This window comes from Plodia interpunctella, chromosome 17 (genome assembly GCF_027563975.2).
Source record: "Plodia interpunctella isolate USDA-ARS_2022_Savannah chromosome 17, ilPloInte3.2, whole genome shotgun sequence".
Taxonomy (NCBI): domain Eukaryota; kingdom Metazoa; phylum Arthropoda; class Insecta; order Lepidoptera; family Pyralidae; genus Plodia; species Plodia interpunctella.
In genome coordinates this window covers 1048478-1074755 of record NC_071310.1, presented here as the reverse complement: position 1 = coordinate 1074755, position 26278 = coordinate 1048478, and the positions used below count along the sequence as shown (strand labels likewise).

Sequence of the window (26278 nt, the reverse complement as noted above, 5' to 3'; positions counted from 1 at the left end):
TATGGCAAATGAAGAAGATCGGCGTCCTAACACCGATAGTAAATTACTAAAAACAAAGGCAACAGTTGAGTGTAATAGAGTAAACTATTATTTCAATAAGATATAATAATGTAATCAAAGACAGCAAATAAAGGAGTCACATGACGACCCTGCCGGTATAGTGCAGACAGAGAGTCTACCAGTTACATGAAACGAATTAAGAATTTAAGAAGATTAAGTTTTCCATTGCCCTGTTTCGTGATTAACATCAGAAAAACACCGAATTCACAAAAAAAAAAAATTGAGGTCTATCATCGCACAACCCTCTTACCTCCGCGCCATTTCCCTCTTATCGTTACATTACATCGGTAATTTCGTGAATTTCTGTAGTGCGTGGCCGACCGTTATAATAATTTACTGTAATAGCTCTAGAGTGGTCGATTTTGCCTTTTTATTACATATATTTTTAGATGTCAGAAAAATCCAAAGAATTTTAGACTATGACTTCCAAAGGATTTAACGTCAGTTATAGTTTTCATCGACCACCATTTGCTTTTCGATGAAGGAAAACATCGTCATGATTCTTGCACATTATCGGTGGACAGTTCAGGTTACTAGTGTGTACGCGACTACTTGCCACTAAATGGCGGTAGGTAGCTAAGAGTCACGTCAGATGCCTTTAGGCGACTTGAATAAAATCTGACACAAGTCCTAGCAATAACGCACTCGATATGAGTGAATGAATGACCGTCATGGGAATCTTGAAAGTTTTTATAATGTCTTGTGTTTGTGAGTTTGTATGATGTTTGGATGTTTGTAGCACTAGAAAGGTACATTATCCAAGATTGCTATAGGCTGTATTTTATCTCAAAATTTCCACGGGAGCGAAACTCTCAAACATACAAACTCAAAAACGCTTAGGTACCTCTTTAAAATAATAGTATAGATTAGCATTATTAATAGAATTTCATCACCTCTTAATCCCGTATTTCGCAGAGAACGAGTTTAATGAATGACCAGCAAACTGACACCAAAGACCTTTTCTTTTCGTACATATGAATATAGCATAATGGAAATGTTATTAAAATAATATTACAATGTACGCCACTCATTATACAAAGCTACAATCGTCGGTACACAAATCGATTGATACAATGTATGCTAGTTTGAATAAACCAATCTATATTTTAACAGTCATTCGTGTTAACTGCAAAATAAAGTAATTAACAGATGTGATTTTTGTGAAAGTGAGTGGAGTTGCTTTTGGCCAACAGTTGGAGAAATAGTAGCAATAAAATATATTTTTTGTGCGTTTTAGCTCAATATAATGATGGGATGCGAATATAAGGTCAAAGGTGTTACATGTCTATTTACTATTGCTTTAAGGTTCCATAAATTTGAGCAATATACACATTAAAGCATAATTATAGTAGATTTCAGATTGTTAATAAAACTTATGGATATGTATTCGCAAAATCGCCTAAATAGTAGCTGCTGCAGCTGCAGGTTAAAACTACCTCCATCGCACAATAAAGAAGGAACAACCATATTAATACGAATATTAAACTTACATATTATTAAATATGCATAATATTAAAAAGCCCTATCGTTACGTTTGTCTGTACGGCATCAAACTCAATGGATTATTTAATTTGTTGCTGAAATATTTATTTTGAAGTTTATAAATAGGTTCTCATAAATTATTAAACAAATAAAAACCCCTATAAAAACCCCTTTTTCAAATGCGGCTTATTCTATACTTCCACGGATTAGATATTTTGTAGTAGTGCTATCAGACTGAATGTAACTTTATCGATTGGTTGCCGTGTTATAAATGATTCAGTTTCCGCAATCGATTTGCGGATAATAAGGAACCCGATCTGCAATTGCGATTTTTAATTTGTTGTTTGGTTTATATTTAGTTTTATATTTTTAGTATATTTTTTTTGCTATTAATAATCATCCATCTGAAAGCAGAACTGGAGATTTTCTCATATGTGCTAGCAAAATATGTTTGTTTTTGTACATCATACGATCAATACAATAATTTGGTAGATATTTTTTTACCATTTCACCTAGCTACCATTTACCATTGCTTATATCATTGTCATGTCATCATGTTTTTTATGTCAATATTATTGACGATTCCACCACAAAAAATTGATTAGTTCAAACTCTATCTATAATAAATAAATATATTAAATATATGAGGACAAATCACACAGGGTGAGCTATCCCCAAAGTAAGTTCAAGACTTGTGTTATGGGATACTAACTCAACAATACTATATTTTTATAACAAATACATATATAGATAAACATCCAAGACCCGGGCCAATCAGAAAAAGATCATTTTCCATCATGACCCGACCAGGGATCGAACCCGGGACCTCTCAGTTCAGAGGCAAGCACTTTACCACTAAGCTACCGAGGTCGTCAAATGTAGAAATGATATGAAATCGTAAAATTAATGGTCATAGTAATTACATGTGTGTATAATTATTTCCACCGTCCTCCTTCGGTGAAATTATATTAAAATTATAGTGAATATAATGTATTAAGTATTACGTCTCAGCTGTTAATTTTCTCATGCATACATCCCATTTACATTTAAATGGGAAATTTTAATTATAAAACAATCACTTTTAGTTGCTATAAGTATTACAAATTACAAAAAAGTATAAAACGCACTCATTTATTATCATTTGTTGAAATTATTGCAGTTTTATAATTTTTCGAAAAACACTAAATTTACTGTGTGAAGAATTTTTTTGTGTGATTTGTTTTCTTTCCTATATTTTTCAGACTTTGTTGAAGACAATATTGTTATAGCTATCTCTAGTTTCCTCGGAGCCTTTTCTATTAGACATAATTTTAACAGCTCTCGTGTCATCTATTCTTGCCAAGTGTTCCGCCATTTGTCTCTATCTTATAATATACTATTTGAAATTGTCGAAGCTCATCTCTACTTCAAGTGTGTACTGAATACCGTCGTCTGACACACGCGTACACTGATTGATTTTCGCTGTAAGCAATTTGAGTACTGCTCTCTGTAATCATCACTGCGTTGTGTTGCTGGCAACACAAAGTAATTTTGAAGTGCAAACTTCTTAAGCGGCTTTGTGCACTTTATGTGATGGGTTAAAAAAATTTAAACTCGCGTTTGGACACGTGACATCGAAAATTCGTAAGATGTTAAGAATGCACAACAATATTCAAGTTTTCGTTTCTGCTGGCACACCCAGAGTGGTGGCACTCTCCTATTAAATTTATTGTTAGTAATGTGTGTACGTTTGTTACTATTTCACGCAAAATCGATTGTTGTAAAGTTTGATACAAGGTTAAAACATAACTTGGAATAACACATAGGGTACTTTTTATCCCGTAATTACCAGGGGAGTGAAGCCCTGGGGCGCAACTAGTTTAATATTATTAGTATGTGTTTCAATATGTCTATCAATTTACAGATCCTGCCAAAGTGGGAAGCAGTGAAATCCGGCACGATATCCTTCAAGTTTCGAACCAATGAACCGAACGGACTGATCCTTTTCAACATGGGCGCCAAGCCACCAAGGGTAGGTTGTACGGTAAGGGTGGAGCTTTTGGGGTTAAGAAGTACCAGACAGACATACCATCTACGATTACATTCCATTTTCAAACATAGAAGGGATTCAATTTAGTTTCTTTAAACTTTATTTTTTTTTTACATTAAAACAAACGAAACGAGATTTATTTTGGGAATTTCCTCAACAAGAACAGATAGAAGAAGGTAATGTGAAACATGAGAATTTATAGAATAAAGTTTTGCCAAACAAAATCTCACAAGTTAAAAATTAATTCGTATTTATTTGTATAGAAACTGAAAAAGGTGAACAATCTTGGCGGCCAATAAAGTCTTGACAAAATTATAAGAAAAACTTACATGGTTGATTTATTACACTCAAAATCCTGTCATTAATCAATAAATATAAATTCTGCAGCTTTTTAAAATATACAGTTCAACCACAGTGTGGTTGTACAAATCAAAAAGCCTATGGGGCCCAGCACTATTACTGCCGTTGTTTTATATTCGAACAACGGCAATAAAGACCTAATTGTCAGCCGCCATAAGGTCCCTTTTGATTTGGACGACTACATTGATTAAATTTTAATAGTTGGGACAAAAAAACTATTACGGGACGTTACAAAAATACTGAACTCAAAAACTATATATATATATATATATGAAATACTTGATTGCTTTTGTTGCAATAAATTTGAATTTTATACTTGAACATTTCTGATTGAAACATAGAAAACTAAATTGCAATCCCCCAGAAGTGTCATTGGATAAGTTTGGTTATAAACAATTTTACGTTTATAGTTATTTGTTCTAAGGCTGTCAATGAAACAACTGAATCGGGTGTCCGAATGCAAAGTGGTGGTGCCAATGTTGACAGATACGTAACAGACTCTGATCGAAATAATGATTTACTTTATATAAATATAAAATTCAATGTTAAGAGTGAATTGCACTAGTCAACTTCGACGTTGTTTTCACCCTGCGTGCTGACGTTTGGACAAAATGACGTACCTACTTTGCGTTCTTCTGCGTATGTTAAGGTTAACCTCAAAGTTGACTGTTGCAAAGAACTCTTAGAAATTTCGTTTCTATGTTATACTATTTTTACTTTCAAAATTATACTAAAATAAAAAATAAAAAATGAATTATAAGAAAGATTTTTTGTCACTTTTTTTTTTCATTATTATTTTAGTTTTTTTTTTATCAGTGTTCTTTTCTTTTTTCATTTATCAGCCTTAAGACAAAACAAATGATGATAAAATTTATTTCAAAGATATAGCTATAAACAAACTAATCACCGACACTGCATGGTAGGTGAAAAAATAAATTAGGCAGATATCACTGGTAGGGAATTTGTGTATGGTACCTTTTAAAGTTTCACCCGTGTCTAACTGTCAAATGTGTCTATGTTTGTTTGTGCACGTAGTGTAAGCACATGATGGTAACCCGAGCACTTATAGGAGTCCCTGTTGAAGGAACAAAGTGCTTGAATGAAGACGGCTTTATTATGACCTACACAAATTCGCGTCATTATAACACGGGTGCACGATATTATTAAGTATTTATTTTTTGTTCATTTTTTATATAATTAATTTATACTAATAGTAGTAATAGTTTAATATGTGTATATAATTTATTATCTAATAGTAGAATCTTTTAATATTCTGCTGTATTTACTATTTCGTTGTTTTTTGTAATTGGAATTGATTTTGGACGGTGAAAAGTAATAGAAAAAATATGCAAAAAGGGTTCCTTTTCTAAATTTCGAGTTATGGAATTCTAAAAAAGAAATGAACATACTATTTTCTATATTTCCTGAAAATATATACAATTAAACTTTTTAATTAAATGACAAATTATGGAGTCGTAATTTCAAGATACTTAAATGAGGTGTCAAAAAGTTTTTAAATCCTGATATTCATAAAAAAGTTTCTTCTAGTCGTTTTGTCTCTTTCTAACAATTTCAAATATTATAATGTGTGATATTGATAAAACATATCTTTGCTTAACGTAATAGTATGCTTTAACTTTTTATGAATAATGGGAAAAGAAAAAAAAATTCTTAGAATGTAAAACAGAAAATTTACTTGTTTAACGATTTAGATCCCAACGAACTGAATTCTTACTGAAAATAATCTAATATATGTAGTAATATTCTTTTGACAAACAGTTTTCATAACCTATGTGACCTCAAAAAATTTGCATCTCTACTTTTCAATTTGTATTCCAATCGTTGCTGGCACAAAATGGTTTTGCTTTTAGTTTTTTTTTGTCGCTTCTATTCATTTCGCTGTCTGTATTTAGATATTTTATTTCCAGCCTGTGTTTCGTATGCAGTGATTTGTTTTATTATTATTCCAAATAGATTCTAGTTGTGCTTTTAGATATTGTCGTTGTGTTTATGTGTGTGCACTTTTTAATATTAACCATAGATGTAGGTCATTGTAGGTGTAGTAATTTATATTCTGTATCTATGTAAAATATCAATACTAAATATTAGTGGTATCAAATTATATAAGTAGCACATATTTATTATCTATTTAAATATTGTTGTAAAACAGATTTCGAGATATTAGAGCTTATCTTTAAAACATAAATTACTAGTTTCCATTGGAGGCGGAATTGCAAACGTCCACTAAGCGGAAACTGACGCAACAAAGTGGATTAACAGCCCACACTTAAGTTTTTGCTGCACAGAAAACTGTTTGAAAATAACAATAATAACTAATTCAAAATGAATTATACTTAAATCCTCCAGGCTGACCTGTTCGCTGTAGAGATGCTGAACGGTTACATCTACGTCCACCTCGACCTGGGTTCCGGGGGGGTCAGAGTCAGGGCGTCAAGACGACGTGTGGACGACTCACACTGGCACGAGTTCATGATGAGAAGGACTGGCAGAGATGGGAGAGTGACTGTCGATGGAGCTAATGCTGAATTTAAAACTCCTGGTATGTATATCTTCTCTTCTTAGCGAATCGACACTCAAGTTCAAATTTTGTGACCAATACTAGGTCTGGGAATATACAGTTTGAGGGGCACTCATATGCCCATGTATATGCTAATCATTGCCCATTGAAACATTATACATTAACTAGCGGCCCGTCCCGGCTTCGCTCTGGTTAAAACATAATAAATTATACATCTAAACCTTCATCAGGAATCACACATTTTTTGCCGTCGTTTTTGAGTTTATCGCGAACAGACAGACAGACGCATCAGAGGACTTTGTTTTATAATATGTAAGGATGATCTTTATGACTAAGTTTTTTTTAATTTTAATATATAATAATTATGGACTTCGAAAGTCAGATTTTTTTTTAAATTTTACGTAGTTTGGTTTACGCCTTTAATGGGGCAATTGATAATAACTATTGTATTTAAATTTCAGGTGAATCCAACCAGCTGGAACTAGACGGGCCCCTCTTCGTCGGTGGTTTAGGATCAGAATACTCCGCATCCAGGACTCCCCCTGCTCTGTGGACTGCTGCTTTGAGACAGGGCTTTGTTGGGTGCATCAGGGATCTGGTGCTGAATGGAAAACCTCAAGATCTGACGGCCTATGCTCGACAGCAGGATTCTGGTATGGTTATAGAGATAAGTTTAGAAATGGCAGGTTGCCATTTTTTTGTTTGAATGACGATGTTTTATCGAAGGCTCTTATATCATTAGAAACACCAGTGAAAAAAAATACTATGATAATGACAATACTTTCAAAGATATAACAAAAATAAAATCACACATTTTTGGACTCGCCCAAACGCTCCGTACTAGATGACACGAACAAGTGACGTCACAACGTGCGAAAATGTTCGCGAAGAAAGATATGTTTGTTCGACAGCTACATTAAATATTACGTTTATGGTGATGCTTAATAAAAGTTGTTACAACATTTTTATTGTTTATGATGGTTAAATTTATTTTTATAATTTCATACTTTTTGAAAATGGACTTTCCAACCAATTTTAAATCTTCGTATTTAGATCCAGCTGCAGTCTATGAATTATCATAATGATATATCTATTAAATAAATATATCTATTTAATATCATATGATAAATCATATACTGCAGCTGGATTTAAATACGAAGATTTAAAATTGATATATTTTATCTAGATTATACATATTTCTTACAATTATCTGATGCCCATTTTCACCAGCGGTACCTAAATGTTAAGTGTCCCCTAAGACAGTTTTAAGAAACACTTAGCGAACATGGAGCTTGGCAACTACCCTATCCACGCTAATTTTCATTTTATATTTCTAGAATACTTATGCATTAGAACCGGCTAAATCACAAAATAATTATTAAATTATGAAATGAAGTTACAGCCTGTATATAATTTAAAATTCAATCCATTCATTATCGTTACCAGTTATCTTTTTAACTTCCATGATACGAGTGCTGTCTTTATCGATAATTGAATGGGATTTTCCGGTAACTTCCTCTGTCGTTTAGTAGCCTTATGTTATAATAATTTTATGGCTTTTTATTTTCAGCTTCTGTCCGTCCAGCATGCCATGTTCTGATGAAGCAGTGTGTCAGTTCTCCATGTCAGCATGGAGGAATTTGCTCCGAAGGTTGGAACAGGCCATTATGTGACTGCTCTGGCACTAACTATGGAGGACCTACTTGTGGACGGGGTAAGTTATACACCATATTTTTTAATTATGCCAATAAAAATAAAGGCTTAATATTAAAGACCCTATTAATACATCATGTGAGTAATCAAATTTTAATATTATCGTTTATCACCAAAGTTATTGAGGTTTGCGTTTATCCCAAAATATCAATGAATTTATTTATGGACGTAGTTTGAAACTCCAATTATTCCAATTCATAGTTATATCGTGTTCTTTCGCTCTCACGTGCAATGACCCTGGCATAGGCAAAAAATAAATAAAAAGGAATTGCCAGAATTAATCAATGAAAATCGACTTTGTGTGAACCGCTGCACTGAACCTACCTTTACTATGAAGCGTTGTAGTCAGGTGGCACACTCAAAAAAGTATTTAAAAGAGCTTGACCCAAGTCAAAAGAATAGAGAAACTTAAGAAGCTTTTCCATCCATTTACTCTCCATGCGGCTAAACGCAGCCTTCAAGTTTAGCAAAACTTAGCTCTATCTACCACGAAAGGGATAAAGGCGCGATACTGTATCTGTATTAGACGTGGCATACTTACTTCTCGATAGAACTTGTTACAATTTCATAGTTTCGTGTTTCGGCTGAATATGATCTTCATCATCATCATCATGGGGTGCCATCTTCGAATTGAAGTTCGGGAGGTCAGCATACGGAAACCCTCGCGCGACTTTGGGCCACTATTTTCAGTTGGTTGTATCTAAATCCGGTCCAATACTTTATGTTATCAAGTTATCAAACCACTTTCGTCGATGGCGGCCAGGAGGTCTTATGCCAGGGATTTTGCCTTCAAGAATTAGTCTTTGAAATTCAAACTGGGGTTCCCTTTGTATGTGGCTAAAGAAACCAACTTTCCTCTTTCGAAATATGATCATGACAAATCAATAGACTGTGTACAATTTATTTATCTTCAAATTAAAATTGCAGATTCCCCAACAATTTATCTGAACGGCAGTCAGCACCTCACCGCAGCATTAGGTCCGGAACACATCACGCAGACAGAGGAGTTGATGCTGAGGTTCAAGACCAACCGAGCGGGATTGTTGCTGAGAACCGCGTCAGAGCATTCTGCTGATAGGATTGAATTGTCAGTAGCCGCTGGGAGACTGAGGGCCAGTGTGAGGCTGGGAGATAGGGAGAAGGTAATTAAGATTGTCGTTAATTTTGAGATCAATAAGATCGTTAATATATAAGATCAATCTAGTATTGGTCATTGTTAAGTATATCATTTCATCTATTTATGTAAAAATTCAGAGTAGATTCTCATTAGAATTGTTTGTCTTGTCAGTGGCTGCGAAAAGATCAAAGGTCATTTGGGAGACAAGGAATAGGTTATTTTTATAACCATTATCTATAATAAATAGTTTTAGTTTGCAGTTGTGATATTAGTTAACAAATGAGGATGAAAACATCTGGTTTGAATTTTTTTTAACGTATTTATTCCACTGGTTCTGAGATTCCAAAGTGCATTTGTGCAATTGTGCTTCGAAACGACAGAGTGTTTCTGTTTACAGTTCTGCGCTACGGGTTGTTATTTCATCAGCTCCAAATTCACGCCAGATCAGTGTCACTCCAGCTGAGAGTCGAACATATGGAAAAAAAAAATCTCGCGCAATTTTTTTACCCCCGACGCAAAAAGAGAGTGTTATAAGTTTGACCGCTAAGTCCGTCTGTCTGTATACGTGGCACCGTAGCTCACTAACGAGTGAACCTATTCGGATGCGTTTTTTTTTATTTGATAGCTAATTTCTATGCGGTGGTTCTTAGATATATTTAATCAAAATCGGTTCAGCCGTTCAAAAGTTGCAGCAAAAATTAATATTAAATGTCGGTTTTTTTTAATTTGTCTGACAAAAGAACTTGTTTATTCTTCAGCCTATTACATATTTATGTCAGTCAGTACACGTCAAAATCAAGATCATGAATATCTTTCAGAACCTCCTAGCGGGCTCCAATGTGGCGGACGACAACTGGCACACGGTGAGGTTCTCGCGGCGCGCGTCGAACCTCAAGCTGCAAGTGGACGGCGCGCAGCCCGTGCGCGGTATGTTATGTACGTATGCACGGGACAGCACCCGCACACTTTTGTTTTGACCCTAACGTAGTGGACTATAAGGTTAGTTTTGGTTTAGCTCTGTTTGGATTAGCAAATTGGACTTCATATCCACCATAGTGTGAACTGAACGTTACGCCATCAAATCTACTATTATATTGATTGAGAATTTCTTTTGATTCCTTAATGTTTAATGTGTTAATTATATTTGAAATATTAATATATGTTTATTGTCAAAGGAATTAAAAGTTTCATAAAATAGTTATTATATACAAATTCTTATCTTTTAGGAATATTATCCTTTTTATCATTTGATTAAATAACGACAATAGTAAGAGCTAAATCAATTGTACTTATAAGTAACATAATATTAATAAAAATTTAGAATAAATTTAAGCGTTTTTCAAAATCATTATTTTGAACAGCGCTTTTGATGTTAGATGTCCTATTAGATGGTAGTTAGTGGCTTAGTTTCCGTTAAAGTTAATAGCTGGCACTTGGTATTTCCACCTTTTAGTTGAATGCCCTTATTTCTTCATTTACATATTATTTCTTTCTCCTGTAGTGTCCTTTGTGAATGTGCTAACTCTATGTATTGAAACACTTGTCCTGTTCCAAGTGTGACCTTTTTTGACATCGTAGAACAGGATAGGTGATTGCCATCAGGTAATATTGTTGATGTATTAGTAGTTTGATTTAAATGCGTAGGTGTCTCAGCGATAGGTTCATTTTCACTTCTATAGGCAAAATTGTTCTCTTTCAACACAGTTTCTTCTAGTTAGATTGCTAGGTTAAATAGATTATGAACACTAGTATCGGGAAATGCCTAGCCTGTTCAATCAGATCTTCTGTACATAACTTCAAAATTATTGCTAATGGAAACCTATGAATGAAGCATTTGATTTGCTAATTTGTCTTTTTATTTCAAAGTCAATGTTGTGGCTAGGTGTTATACATTAAGTAAAGTTTACAATACTAATAATATTTGATATTTTTTTTCAGCTGAGACTATTTTAGGTAAAGCTTCAACTTTAGAAATATCAACGCTTCACCTTGGAGGCCTTTATCATCCCGAAGAAGAAATACAATTGACATCAACATTACCGAATTTTGTCGGATATCTTCAAAAGTTTGTATTCAATGGCATCAGATACATCGACATGGCTAAGAATCTTGGGATTGGAAGTAGTGAAGAACAGAATCATATTTACGATACATCGAATATAATTTTCACTGGGAAATTTGTGAAACCTGATTCTTTAAACGTTTACAAATCTGTGACTTTTAAATCGAAACACACGTATGTAGGGTTGCCATTGATGAAGGCATACGCAAGTACATATCTAGATTTTTACTTCCGAACGACTGAAATGGATGGCCTTTTATTCTACAATGGAGGGAAGAAGCAGGATTTTATTGCTGTAGAATTAGTTAATGGACATATTCATTGTGTGTTCAATCTTGGTGATGGAGTAGTTACGATGAAAGATAAATTGAAGAATTATTTGAATGATAATAGATGGCACACTGTGTCAGTTAGACGACCCACACCAAAGATACATACTCTTCAAGTTGATGATGATTTGGAAATGCATACAACAAGTAAGTTCCCGATGTGTGATTTCAATTATAACATTATTTATTTCCCACAATGAAATACCTCTAGAATATGTTAGTGTATATTATATAGGACATCGCGTGTAAGTAGACTTTCTTTGAAATCTACTGAGTTTCTTTCAGCATTTCTACACAGCGGTGGTCGTTACGACGTAACGAAGTTTGTAGCTTTTTGAGAATTATATAAAATTTGACGTGATGTGCATGTGAAGGACTAGTTTCTCAATTTTAAATTTGTTTTTACAAATTGTTACTATTATTCTTCTTATACTTCCTAGAATCATCGCTTTACAAAACTTTACACGAATTTGTATTTTTAGGTTCAAATCTAATGCTAGAACTGGACAGTATAATGTTCGTAGCCGGAGTACCAAGAGACATGTACTCGTCACTGCCTGTAGGAGTGTTAGCTCGTCAAGGGTTTGAAGGTTGCATGTCAAGTCTGGACTTGCCTGGAGAATCACCCTCGTTGATAGATGATGCTGTGGTTGGAAGCTCTTCTATTGTTTCTGGTTGTGAAGGTGAGAATGATAGCTGTGTTTGATTTATTATGTTTTTTATATAATAAGCGCTGCCGATTTTTTTGTTAGGATATATAAACTTTTTCTACCCATGTGAACAGCCTATTAAACTCAAAAAAAAATGCATAAAATAACGCTTTGACTTCCTGATGCAAATTATATTAATTGATAATATTAATAATTGTTTTATGAAGCAACATTTTCGTTAGTTTTCTCGAATTCAACGTATTATTTTAATGTCCTTTTTTATGTTACAGGACCAACAAAATGTACGCATAACGCGTGTTCGAACAAAGGTGTATGTGTCCAGCAATGGAATACCTATGTCTGCGACTGTGATTTGACTTCTTTCACTGGACCAACATGTTACGACGGTAATATAATATAAATTGATTGTTCAAGAAAGCTCCTGACTAAAATATACAATAAAGATATGCATCTTTATTGCCGAAAAGTTGAAATAACTGCCTTGTGTTGCGGGTGATCTCTTACTACCATGCGACCCACTTGATTGTTTGCCACTTTATTCAATAAAATAATGTTTTCAAGTTTCTTAATATTTTAATCAGTAATTAGCTATGCTAGTTGGTAAATATTATTTAACTAGCTTTTGCCCGCGGCTTCGCCAGCGGCTTCGCCAGCTTTCATAGCAAAATCTCAGCATTTTTTTTTATCGCGTACTAGTAAGATATATAACATATATTATTCAAATTCGCATTTTTTCTCATCTTTAGTTCAATTTCCTGTTTCCCGCTGCGTGTCTCGTCCCGCAAACTTGTTTAATAAATAATAAGACAAGAAAAGTGCCTGTGAATTGAATATTTTGTAGTTTTGGTATATATTAGAACATGACGTGAAAAAATGCCTGTGAAGGTTTCCGAAGAAATGATCTTGATTTTTGTTTCGAAAACGTAAATTTCCGTTCCGTTTTCTATGTTGGTATCGATATTCTAAAAACATAAACTTTCAATTTGTTGTGTTCTAGAATCAATTGCGTACGAGTTCGGCCCTGGTCGCGGCATCATTACCTATACCTTCCCGCCGAGCGCGGTGGCCGACACTGAGACTGACAAGGTGGCACTAGGCTTCGTAACCAGCAAGGCTGATGCTGTATTGTTGAGGATCGAGTCGTCCAACACACAGGATTACATGCAGATGGAGATTGTGAGTCCGTTGGGGTTTCTGTTGATCCTTTTTTAGTTTAAGTATAAAATACCAATCAGAATAATAATTGAGATGGTCCGGTTACCGGCAGGAAGGGAAAACCCAATAAAGCTTGAATTCGTCAGTGAGGATATGCAATGCTCCGACAACTAAGAATGCCGACTGAAGAACGAAGTAGAGAAGAAAAAGTTGGTATGCTAACGGCTGAGGAATGAACTGGGAAAATCTCTTGAGAGACAGATGATGCAGAATAGCAGTCATGGAATTTGAAAAATAAATATTGTTTATATATGTATTAACTAGCGGCCCGTCCCGGATTAGCTCGTGTAAAAACATAATAAATTATGCACATAAACTTTCCACTGGAATTACACTATCTATTGGTGAAAACCGCATGAAAATCCATGCATCAATTTTTGAGTTTATCGCTAATAGACAGTCAGACGCGGCAGTGGACTTTGTTTTATAATTATGTAAGGATGATTAATGAAATCTTCTTCTGCTTTCATGTAACAATTATAATGAGTGACGAAAAATACGTAATTTATATTCTTATTATTAATTTGAATGTATGTTACATACATAGGTACATTTAAGCCTATTAGAATATTCAAATCATTATAGATCCGAGGCAACCTATTCATGATCTACAACGTGGGCGGCGGAGACCACCCTCTTGGTGATGAAGCAGCCAGAGTCGATGATGGGGCATACCACGTCGCGAGGTTCACCAGAAATGGAAGTAGATCAGCTCTGCAACTTGATAACTATGCCGTCAATATTAGGCACCCACAAGGTAAGAATTTGTTTGAGTTGGTAAATCGTGTGAATTTAAAAAATACTTGACTTTACTTTTTACTGTATAAATGGTCGCTGTTGGCTATAAAATTACAATCGAATCTATAAAGCTGTGAGCTTTATGGTTACAGCTACGAACGAAACCGGAAACAAATGTAGTTATCTTGTTGATGAAATTATTACTTAAGATATTTAAAAAAATACCAGTGTTACTAGAGCGTTTATTACCATCTTTCAGTTAAAGATGAAAACAACTCAACCTGCGTAACATCATTAGTCGGTGGTACTGGTATAAATTTAAAAATCACACCGTACCACCCATATATTGTGAGGGATTCAGTGGGTACGCCACTTTCTTTACGGATCAGGAGGTTTTGGAAGCTAAACGTCCTTGGGTGCACATCGACTACAATATATAATGCTCTGAGAGCAAAACGTACTCAATTTGAAATGGGTTCGAAAGCTAATTGGCCTTGCCAATAATTAGTCTTTGAATCTTTTTGACCATTACGCAAAAAAATCTATTACGGAAAGAAGTAAATTGTCCTCATTTCAGAAAGTACTTAGTGCTATTACTAGTTGTTCGCCGCGAACTTAGATACAATATTATTTTACACAATTGTGTGTATTTCAAAAACGGCTGAACCGATTTTTATGCCCCACGAACTTAAAAATTCTATTAACAGACCCTACACACTTTTTAAATTCCATCAAAATCAGACCAACGGTTCGAAAGTTATCGCGTTACAAACATACATACAAAAAACGTATTTTTGCCCCAAGTAGAACTGTAGTACAATTATATGTCTTTATTCCCAGGCGGCACCCAGTCAACAGTGTTCAACAGCATGTCGACAGTGACAGTGGGCGGCGGCGCCGGCGGCTCGCGCACGTTCAGCGGCGTGGTGGCCGGGCTCGCGGTCAACGGCGCGCGCGTGCTCGACCTCGCCGCCGCCGGCGACCCCGCCGCGTCCGTGCGCGGCGACGCCAGGCGGGCTCACACGCCGCTCGATAGAGACATCAATAGGATGCAGCAAGTCAGTGGATTGTACTATTCGTAGGGTTGCTGATTGAGTAGTACGGTTGGGACCTTAGTACCTACTCTATAATTTCCTGTGGATGTCGGCTAGACGCTTAGCTTTGGCATTTGATATGAAATAGACGGACTGATAGGTTTCTCACAGCCGAAAATTTTTAAGATTTTTTACACTTACGCTCTGTGCGAATCTGTGGATTCGCGGCGGTACAGCCAGCCACGTATGCGCAGAGATGAGAGAGAGAAACATAGTTTCTAAGAAATATATGTATATACAATTCAAAAAGTTTATGTAATCTCACTAGTATTTATGACCTATAAACTGATTTCGTTAATTTTTTACTAAACTTCCTTAAAATATCAAACTTTTCCCTTATTCCAGACCCCTCCTTCAGGCTACGGCGGTCCTGGGATACTAGATGAGTTGGTGTATTCTGGTGCTGGTTCAGGGTGTCGTGATGATGATGAAGACGCTTGTGTGTTACCTGATGCAGGGTCAGGAGATGACCTTATTACTCCTGTGTACGTTCCTTCTACTAGACGGCCACCAAAGATCCCAAAGGTACTTGCTAATTAATTTATTTCCGAAGGTTTGTTATCTTCTTCTTTCGTTCGTATTCCTCATCGCCAAGGGACGTAGCTAAATGAAATAGAACACAAAACTACTTCTGGGTAATATAAAACAAAGCACTAACTCAAAAAAACACTCCAGGTTTGCCATTACAGTGCAAAATGATTGAATTATTTGTTAATTTAATCAGTACCTAGTTAAAACCATTGCGTACATTATATTTATCTTAGTTATCGACTATATGTGATCACAGATTTATATTTTTGTTAGGTTAGTCATGATTAAGTTACCAGATAACTCTGCGAGTCACATTGAAAATGACAAAGTTACGAATATTAAATGTTTGAATCCATAATTTCCAGGATCACGACAAAAATAGCAGGCTAATAAAACTTTGCGATGATGAAGACTTAGACATGATTAAGTTACCAGATAACTCTGCGAGTCACATTGAAAATGACAAAGTTACGAATATTAAATGTTTGAATCTATAATTTCCAGGATCACGACAAAAATAGCAGGCTAATAAAACCTTGCGATGATGAAGATTGTATAGAAGGATCCGGCTCCAGTGGTGAAGATATTACCGAGCCAGAACATCCCATTACTACGTAAGTTTCTGATTACAAAAATGTGGGGGGCGACTCTCTGTCACACTATTTTTTCATACTAGTGTGTTACAGAAGATTGTTTTTCACTGTCACTCACTCTCAATTGTATAGACAATTGATTATCACACACATTTAAATTTTTCATGTTATTATAAATATATTTTCCCTTCATTTGCACTCAACTAAAAATGTTCCGTTCTCGCTTCATCACATCTTTGTTGACTACTTACATGTTCTAATATTAAAGTTATATAACATTTCTTATACACGTTTAATTCAATACATAGCGTGAATAAATTTGACTGGAATATAATTGCAAAATGTGTCTCTATGAAAGTACCGTGACATAGCTCATTTTCACATTCGAAAGAATTATCATAACATTTCTTTCAAATCGAATGAATCGAGTATTTTATTTATGTAACTAGGTACAATTTTCTTTTTACAGATCTGGAGCGAGCAGCACCCATAGTATGACATCGCCTACAACTACTGCCATATCAACAACTCACGTCGTGAAATCTCTCGAAGGTTCTACCGATGGTGGTACAGACTCCACCACTGGCATGAAGAGCAGTACAGACATGCACACAACGTTACCTGATCATGATAATATGCACGCTGGCACGGTTGATAGTGACACTACTCCGGATAGAAGAACTACACCTACTGACGGTAAGGATGGTAAGGTTATATCATGGAATACCAAAGCAAATTCCAAGCTTTTAGACTGTAGACGTTATAACAATTAAAATTCATATAACGTCTGATTCGAACGTTTTGGACGAACACTATCATGACAGGGCTAAGCATTATTGGTATTTCCGTAAACAAAAATATTTTTATATCTTTTTATTAATTGATGTTGCCCGCGGTTTTATCTGCGGAGAACTAACCGCCAGTTCTTAAGTCTTGTAAGTTTTAATCTTTAACATAAGACTATGAAAACTGCATCAAATTGAATTCAGGTCATACAATTGTAGCTCAGTTTTATTAAATAGGTAAACGTTACTGTCAATTGTTACATTCAAGATTTACTTGATATCATTTTATCTATTATTGCCTTATAATGGTTTCAGAACAAACGCATTCTCACCATTACACACCAACAATAACAGGAAGACAATATCCAGATGAAGTTACTCACACAACTGAAGATGAAACCAATCATATACCTGACTTTGATGATGGTAAAGATAATATTATAGAAGGAAGGACGCCTTCTTACGATATTCCAATAGATGGCGGTGGTGTCAGAGGGCCTCAGGATTATAACGGGTATGATATCACTACAAAGTGGTACCAACCTAAGAGTACTGATAATAATAGGGTTGTGCCTCCTGAATCGGAGTTTTTCGCGACCATTGTTGGTAAGTGTTATTATAAAATTTTAATTTGCATAAAGAGCAAGAACCTTGTTCGCATAGCAAATTACTTCATTTCTTGTAATCGTTCTATAGCTAGGTAGTATTATCTTGTCAGTGTCCAGACCAATCGTTCAGAAATTTTCATATTATATAAATACCTAAAATTACTGAATCTTAACAAATCCAATGATTACATTGTCTAAGAAAAACAGTCTAAAATCGAATAACCGTCTTTTACTAAAAAGGTTTATATTACTTTTTCAGGTATAGTAGCATCAGTCCTCATAGCAATAATACTAATAGTCATCATCGTGCTCAAGTACATTGTGTTCAAACTACCGTCGTACAAAGTGACGGAGGACAAGAATTACCAGCAGGGGGCCAGTGCTGCGTTGCTTGGCAATCAGGTAAGTGTACTATATAGGTACTGTAGATATCAAGACAGATGTTTGACAATGCTAAAAAGGAATACAAGGCCAAGTTACACGCAAATAGCTGATAGCTGACTAGGCAGGTAGCCGCTCTTAAAATCATAGAAAAATCGTCAAATCTTCGGCGCTGAGAATACGGGCACATCCTCTAATGTCCCTCATTAGAGGATGTACCCGTATTCTCAGCGCTCTCAAGTCAATAAATAAATTATAAAAAGAAATGAAGATCAAACGAGCATTAATAAAATTAATGAAATATAATAGTTAATAACAATGAAATTTATGAATCGTTCCAACACATGTTGGTCCAACACTGATAAAAATGTATCAAAATAAAATAACAATTATCGTTTATTGTTTCGCAGGCGCATTCAAGTTATCAAAGCGGAGCCTCAAGTGGTATGGCTGGAGGAGCCGTCAAGAATCTTCAACCCTTACCTCTAAATAGAAACGGGATGGTCCCTACCGCCCCCCTCCCTCAACCCCAACCAGTCAAACGCGACGGTATCAAGGAGTGGTACGTCTAAATCATATCAAAGACCGTAGTTCAATTAAGTGAGTGAATGTAATCGTAGTAGCTTGGATCCTTGACACCTCGCAAAACCGATCGGCGATGTTTAACTAGAAACAAAAGAAAATGAATCAGAAAGCGTGATTGTTGATATCGATAAGGAGTATGTTGCTTTTTAAGACGATAATGTAAGTTGAAATATGACTGATTCGCAAGTGTTTAGTATTGTAAATATTAATTATTGTAATGTTATAGTGATTCACTTGTGCAATCGAATGTGCAATTTTGATGATCAAATATTCAACCTAGTCAATCTGGAATTGCATTTATGTCCTTGTATGATAAATAATTAAGTCTTGTTTTTGAGCATATTTTGTTTCAACCTGGTAATTTTTGATGTATTGTGTATAATGCTGACATCAATTAAAATCATGTATGCGACTTTCCTATCTAAGCCTTCGATAGTTTAAATTATACTAAGAATCACTTTAGTAACAGTCATACATAAATATTGGGATAAGGTAATTATTATCTTTGATGATATTTTATCCAACTGCAAGGTTTATATATGAACTCAATCAAATAAATCCTACAAATATAAAATATTGAAATGATAATATTAAATGTTCCAATTTTTATGTATGACCATATTCATTAGATCAAAAAGTAAACGATACAATTTGGGCTGCCATCTTGAAAATAAAGCATATCTTTCTATTGAAGACTACAACACTTTTACAATTTCAATTAACTTTCCTATATTTATTAGATCTTATACAATATTTTATCGTTAGTTGGGATGCGGTGAGTAGTAAAATAGGAAAAGGATCATTATCATGAGAATAAGGACTAAATTCGCTGAAAATTAGATCCAATGTACATTTATCGTAGAGAGCGTAACAACATGAGCTTGTAGTTTTTGGTACGAAATAAATTTTTATTTTTAGTCCATTCTCCTTACAGACCCTTTGCTCAATGACTGTCGTTAGTATCTGGCCTAAATTCGCAAAATAATATCAGAAACAAAATCAAATTCAATTAAAAGAAAAATTGGGTGTTTGATTCAAATGCTTCAACAATCTTGAAAAATCTATTAATTGAATGAGCATATGATACACTAGAAAGTATAATATATATATCTTAACTAAAATCAATCAATCTATTTTGAATTATTACAATAAAGTTATATACAATTCTAAAGAAGAGAGTGGTTGTAAAAAACGTTTATATTAATCAAATAAATTGGTGTTCCTCATGGTTCTAACCTATGTCCAATTTGAATCCTAAAAGTCATTATACTTCTTCAAAACTACTTAAATCATAATTTCATGTGTATACCATCTTTTAAGTCCCTTCTCTTAAACTGCTTCTCTTGAATTTTGGTCTCAACCTAAATAGGTTTTGCATGCAATTTCTTAAAGTATAATTGTTTACCTGCTTTTCATGTTTTATAACTAGATTGTAAACCACCGTCCCGTTTTCCTCTTTCCGATTGAAACTTGAATTAGCTTTAAATTAAGACGAATAAAACATATTTATATAGATTGTTATAAAGCACAGGTTCTAGATATTTGAAGTTGCATTTATTGTAAATAGATAATATTATGATATTGTATTGTAAGCGGTACCATACGGTGTAAACACACTCGTTTTACGGCACAAAATGTTAGTATCAACAATTTGTTTGTCTGTCAATTTTAGTGGTAATTTATAGTTAATATGGTTAATAATTTGTACCGTGTTGCTATTTAATTGTAATTAATGAATAACGTTGTTTTCGGCAACACAACTGTGCACAGTGGTTTATTAATGTTTTATTGTGCGATTTGGTTGTTGTGTTTGTTATCGACAATGCTTATTTCCATTTGAGATTTCTATTAGATTTGTAGAATTTTCAATAAATTTTAAAGTTAATTTGAATTAAGGATTATCATATTTTTGATCTTTAAAATGTTTGCTATTGTTGTGTGATTAATAAATGTTTTAAATTTTAAATTGTTTTGCTGGCACTGCTTCAGATTGATCACAAATATCTGGTTACACAGTAACAGTTGTGTGTCTAGAAGGTAACTCGCATTCCTTTGTTACGATCAACTGAAGTTGTTATACACTCGATTTCGGTCGGACCAAGTTTACTTTTGTGTAAAACCAACAGTTTTTAAAATAATAATATATTATGTAAATTATACAAATTCGTTTTATTCTCATTACCTGACATTTTGTCGATATCATCTAAGCAGCAGGCAAGTGCTGGATGCTTTGTGGAAACAGTAAAAAAATGGCGCAACGATCAATGCTCCACTGTGATCTGGCTGACATTTGTAGCGCGATTTAATGGTAGGTTTACCTCTATTTAATTATGGCTGAGATAATGTTGAAATGGCATTACTAGAAGAAGCGCTGTATTATTACAGTATAAATTTTAATTTGTATACTTATAGTAATGTCACTTATATTCGCCACCACGCTTCGTTGACGGGAAACACATCGAAAACTTATAGTTTGGACTTCTTGGGTCATCAATATATTCAATTCATACAATATATACAACAAACTTTATTTATTTATTAGCAATGTATCTGAAGTTAAGATATTTTCATAGAATACTTTTTTTACTCCAGGAGTTACTGTCGTTACGGTGATTGTCTTCCAAATCAAATCAAATCAAATCAAATCAAATAATTTCTTCAAAAATTAAGCCTTCACAGGGTCCCTATTATGCCAGAAGGGCTTACCATTTTTTAAATATAAATTTATGTATAATTTATTATATTTTTTTTCATTCAATTCGTGATGAATCATACCGATGCTGCTAACCGTTCAGTTTCCCTAGTTGGGAACTGATCATGGGAACGATTGTCTGAATCGACGATATCGAAAATTTCGATTCTGTAGGACAAAAGGAAGTAGATTTAACTTATGTAATCAAGTCAAATCTAGATAGAACGACAGAAAAAAAAGCTTGGTTAAATATATCATATATGAAAACTAGAATTATAATTGAAGGAAAATTGAAGAAGATTGTAGAAATAATAAAGTTTGGAAGATCAAGGTTCCTGATTGAAACAAATTGCACTATTATAGAAATGTCATATATGATTATAATTCGTAATGAATGAGTTGAAAATGTCAGTAGCATTTTTCAGAGGAGCTCTACAGTTGGCAAAAATTTATCTTACCGATAAACACACACCATTTAACCTTATTTACCTATACTGAGACATAGACACCCAACTGAGGACAAATCACAACGATTGTGTTAGCCCAGCTTTGAGACTTGTATTTTGCGGTAATGTTAACGATATAATTTAAATCTACACATATAATAAAACCGTAAGTGGGCTATGTCTAAATATAGGAGATGTTAAAGAAAAATATTTCTCTGTCTGGGAGGAACTAACAGAAGCCAAAACAACAACTTCATTTTTTAATTTTTGTATATCTGTATTGCGAAGTACTGCCGGTATGCACATCACGCAAAAACTACTGGACGGAATTTGATGCGGTTTTTATAGTTGTATAGCGGATGGTCTAACTTAAAATCTGGTATAGTTTTCATTGATATTCATATTCAGAAAAAATACGAGATATTGACAATAATAGGTTATGTACGAATGCATGAAATAAAAAGTTATAAAAAAAACGTAGATACAAACTTAGAGTAGATATTTTTCAATTTTTGTTTACTATCTGTTTGAAATAAACATATAATGTAAATCGTTTTAATCTCGTTCATCATTTATCGGTTTTCCAAGACCAACTCTTACGGAGACAAATTTCAGATCAACCTAATGTAATATATTTATTACGAAATGGTTTTTGATTTATCAGAGAGTAAGGTTATAGTGGATCCAGCCATTAATTCTTATAGGTACGCTTTTAGCTAGAACGCCCACACATCACTTCATTACATTAAAATAATCTATTTTGATATATCTTGGCCGAGGTTGTATAAGAATGAGTGCCTATGTCCCTGATCCGTCTTGGTATTGTAGATAATTATAGAATTTTTTTATCGCCATTACGGATTCCAAAAAGTTTCCTTGAAACTTAAAATGAATTTAGACTCAACTCTAACAAAACGAAACTCCGATAGTTGCTCACCTCTGGCAACTTTGAAACACTGAAGTTTTCATTGTTGACTTTATCATACTGCCATCGACCCAGCCTCGGTTACGATGCGCATCAGAAGTTTCTCTCACTTTTTATTTTCAACGCTCTTCATTTTTGTGGTCGTGAGCGAAAACCCACTAACGACTAGCAGGAATTTCGAGCAAATAGCAAAAACAGCGGAATGTGTTTTAAAACTCTCAGCTAAATATTTCGTCGAAAAGAAAGCTTTAAGTGGAAGTATTGTAATAATCAACATTAACTCTTATGCCTCGACTACACAAGAGCTACTTTTGAAGACAATACACGGAGGCATCAAATATTCAGTGATGGTAAAGGATTCTTATTATCCGCATGCTAACGCATCGCATTTTCCTGAGAAAGCCAAAAATTATATGCTTATTTTGGAAGAGAAGACAGAATTGACAAGAAACATATTGCAGCTAAACAAATTACCTACTTGGAATCCATTAGCGAAGGCTATAGTTTACTATCAGTTGGGAGACGGCGAGTCTGCGGAGAGAACCGCCATACAATTTATAAACGAGCTTCGACAATACAAACTTTTTAAAAGCATAATCTTCATATATTCTCCGCTGGATGGCGAAGTTGTTTCATACTCCTGGCGGCCTTATAGCGATACGAACTGCGGGGGAAGTTGTGATTCAGTTTATATCCTAGATAGATGTAAAGATAAAACGATAAAAGAAATTGAAAGACAGGCTGAAATGTTTCCACCAGATATGAAGGAGTGTCCTTTAGTAGTTCATGCTGTTGTGTCAGAGCCTTATGTGTTGCCACCATTTACAGAAATAGACCATCCAAAATTTAATAAAACATTTTTGTTTGATAAAGGCGGGGAGATAAATCTTGTAAAAATTATAAACCAATTTACAAACATGACGCTTGTGACGACTATGTCCGACATTCCCGAAAATTGGGGAACTATATATCCCAATGGATCAGCTACAGGAGCATTTGAAATACTGCGGAGTGACAAAGCTGATTTATTAATTGGCAACATCGAAGTTACCAGGACTATACGAAAATGGTTTAACCCTACAGTGAGTTACACCCAAGACGAAATGACCTGGTGTGTCCCAAAGGCTGGTCAAGCGTCAACGTGGAATAATTTGGTAATTATTTTTCAATGGTCGACTTGGGTGGCAACGTTTGTTAGTTTGGTGATCATGGGTATTTTGTTTCATTATCTTTATTATAGAGAAAATGGACGTAAAGTAACAAGATGGCCGACTAATTCGCTCCTTATGACATTCAGTATGCTGCTCGGCTGGGGATCATCGTTCGAGCCGAAAAGCGCAACATTCCGCATCCTAATCTTCGGTTGGCTTTGCTTCAGTGTAAACATGGGGATTTCATACGAATCGTTCTTGAGAAGTTTCCTAATGCACCCGCGATTTGAAAAGCAGATAAGCAGCGAAGCGGGTCTTATACAGTCTGGAATTCCTTTGGGAGGCAGAGAGATTTACCGATCCTATTTTGAGACTAATAACGCGAGTTCGTTTTATTTGTACCGCAAATATAACTCAACATCATTCGCTTCGGGGATTCGGCGGGCAGCTTTGGATAGGAATTATGCGGTTGTATCGTCAAGACGACAGGCCGAATACCAAGACCAGAAATTGGGGAAAGGTTCGCATTTGATCTACTGTTTCCCGGAGAGTAACAACCTTTATAAATACGGAGTGGTGTTGTTGGCAAGAAAATGGTTTCCTATGTTGGAAAGGTTTAATAATATAATACGGAGCGTATCGGAAAACGGTTTGATAGACAAGTGGAACGAAGAGCTGTTCATTCGAAGGGGGAGTGTTGAAGGGGCCAGCACTATCGTGCCACTTGGTGTTCCGCATTTATTGGGCGCTTTCATGTTTATAGGTTTGATGTACGCTACCAGTATCGCTGTGTTTTTCGCTGAATTGGCAATCGGCTGTATTACGAAAAAGATTTCGAGGCGAAATTAAAACGAGATTGTTTCATTGTACATTAGAAAATAGCGTATCCAATTAATTCCTTTTAGAAAAAAGTTCGTATCTAAAACACCAACGTTTGGAATAACTGTTAAATAATTTAAATTGAAAGAAATAAACAAGTAGACCTATCCATCAAAAGTTTGTTCATTTAAAACTTTTGTAGATAACAAAACGGTTTCACCCTCTTTTGTTTGTTCATCTTCAACAGATGTCTACGTTGATTTTCGTCAATGGTGTATAATATCAATTCTATAATTATTCTGTAATAAGCAAGACAAATTATAGGAACACTTCATATGTTCACATGAATATCGTTATAGATGGCTGTAGGATAAAAATTCTCAGCAACTGATAACAATAACAGCATTTGCAAAGGGTTAAAACCGGGCAGGCGTTTTAAGCATACACCTTGCTTGGGAGCGTTATAGACGAGAATGAAATAAAAGTACAGACGAAGAAATACATCTAAGACAGAAAACATTCGATTTTGCACCTTAAAGTTCTGTAGTTAAAGAATTGTGCTTCTCATTTTCGATACATTAATATCAATTAAGGTGAATATCCTGATCAATGCGAAACCCTATCATCATAAAATCATTATAATTGCCTACTCTGGTATATGAAACGCAAACCACGTGTGGTGATAGCTCAAATGTAACATCAACATTTCCGCATATCACTGAAACAATACCTACCTTTATTTAAACCCTAAGCATATTGTTTTAAGGTGTATATTTGGTTGAGCTATTTTCCGACCAACCGAATATTTTGTCACAAGAAATATGACAGTGCTAATGCTCTCTTTGATGTCTTCCATCAAATAGCTAATAACGTATTAGCATAAGTTATGTATTTCTATGCAATGTACATCGTGCTTGTACTTAGCTTAATGGTGTCCTAATTAAAAATTAAGTCAAATTGTAAGTTAGAGAGTATATCGACAGTAAATTAGAATAATTTACGTAATAATTTTTGGGGGCCCTTCTTTCATTTCGAGTGTGTTAATTGCTAACACTGGTATCAGATTTTATTCAAGTCGCCTAAAGGCATTTGACATGACTTTAACCTGCCACGTGTAATATAGAAAATAATCGCTACACACTAATGAACTTGAACGATCAACTAGTTCGCAGGATTCCTCACGATGTTTTTCTTCAGAGGAAGCAAGTGAAGCTATGAAAAATACTCCACATGAGGCGGATTGGTAAACAAACTCATGTGGCTTGAGTAGGATTCGAACCCGGCACCTTATTTAACCACTTGTCCACCACCGCTTCGTTTGATTTGAAGGTTATCCTGTTTTATAATCAAAGT

General features: G+C 34.7%; 2 protein-coding genes across 8 annotated transcripts in view; both read left to right on the top strand.

The window, feature by feature from the left end:
* The window catches only part of LOC128676850 (neurexin 1-like), a 157362-nt gene extending 136307 nt beyond the window's left edge, over window positions 1–21055 (top strand). Inside the window, exons 11-28 of one of the 7 annotated variants that reach the window (XM_053757246.2) lie at window positions 3446–3553; window positions 6299–6491; window positions 6932–7123; window positions 8041–8184; window positions 9111–9325; window positions 10119–10227; window positions 11239–11838; window positions 12174–12374; window positions 12632–12748; window positions 13360–13538; window positions 14163–14334; window positions 15156–15373; window positions 15755–15934; window positions 16445–16554; window positions 17003–17238; window positions 17634–17924; window positions 18186–18328; window positions 18718–21055. In XM_053757246.2, coding sequence (XP_053613221.1) covers window positions 3446–3553; window positions 6299–6491; window positions 6932–7123; window positions 8041–8184; window positions 9111–9325; window positions 10119–10227; window positions 11239–11838; window positions 12174–12374; window positions 12632–12748; window positions 13360–13538; window positions 14163–14334; window positions 15156–15373; window positions 15755–15934; window positions 16445–16554; window positions 17003–17238; window positions 17634–17924; window positions 18186–18328; window positions 18718–18879 — 3570 coding nt within the window. In that variant the 3' untranslated portion in view covers window positions 18880–21055. Of the gene's footprint in view, window positions 1–3445; window positions 3566–6298; window positions 6492–6931; window positions 7124–8040; window positions 8185–9110; window positions 9326–10118; window positions 10237–11238; window positions 11839–12173; window positions 12375–12631; window positions 12749–13359; window positions 13539–14162; window positions 14335–15155; window positions 15374–15754; window positions 15935–16444; window positions 16555–17002; window positions 17239–17633; window positions 17925–18185; window positions 18329–18717 lie in introns of all 7 variants that reach the window. The other 6 variants (XM_053757245.2, XM_053757243.2, XM_053757244.2 and 3 more) reach the window with 6 other exon arrangements.
* A 1972-nt stretch (window positions 21056–23027) lies between these two features.
* Window positions 23028–25773, top strand: LOC128676854 (uncharacterized). The gene has a single exon (XM_053757253.1). It carries the CDS (start codon window positions 23042–23044, stop codon window positions 24953–24955), a length of 1914 nt encoding a protein of 637 aa, XP_053613228.1. The 5' UTR covers window positions 23028–23041; the 3' UTR covers window positions 24956–25773.
* Window positions 25774–26278: the final 505 nt, after the last annotated feature.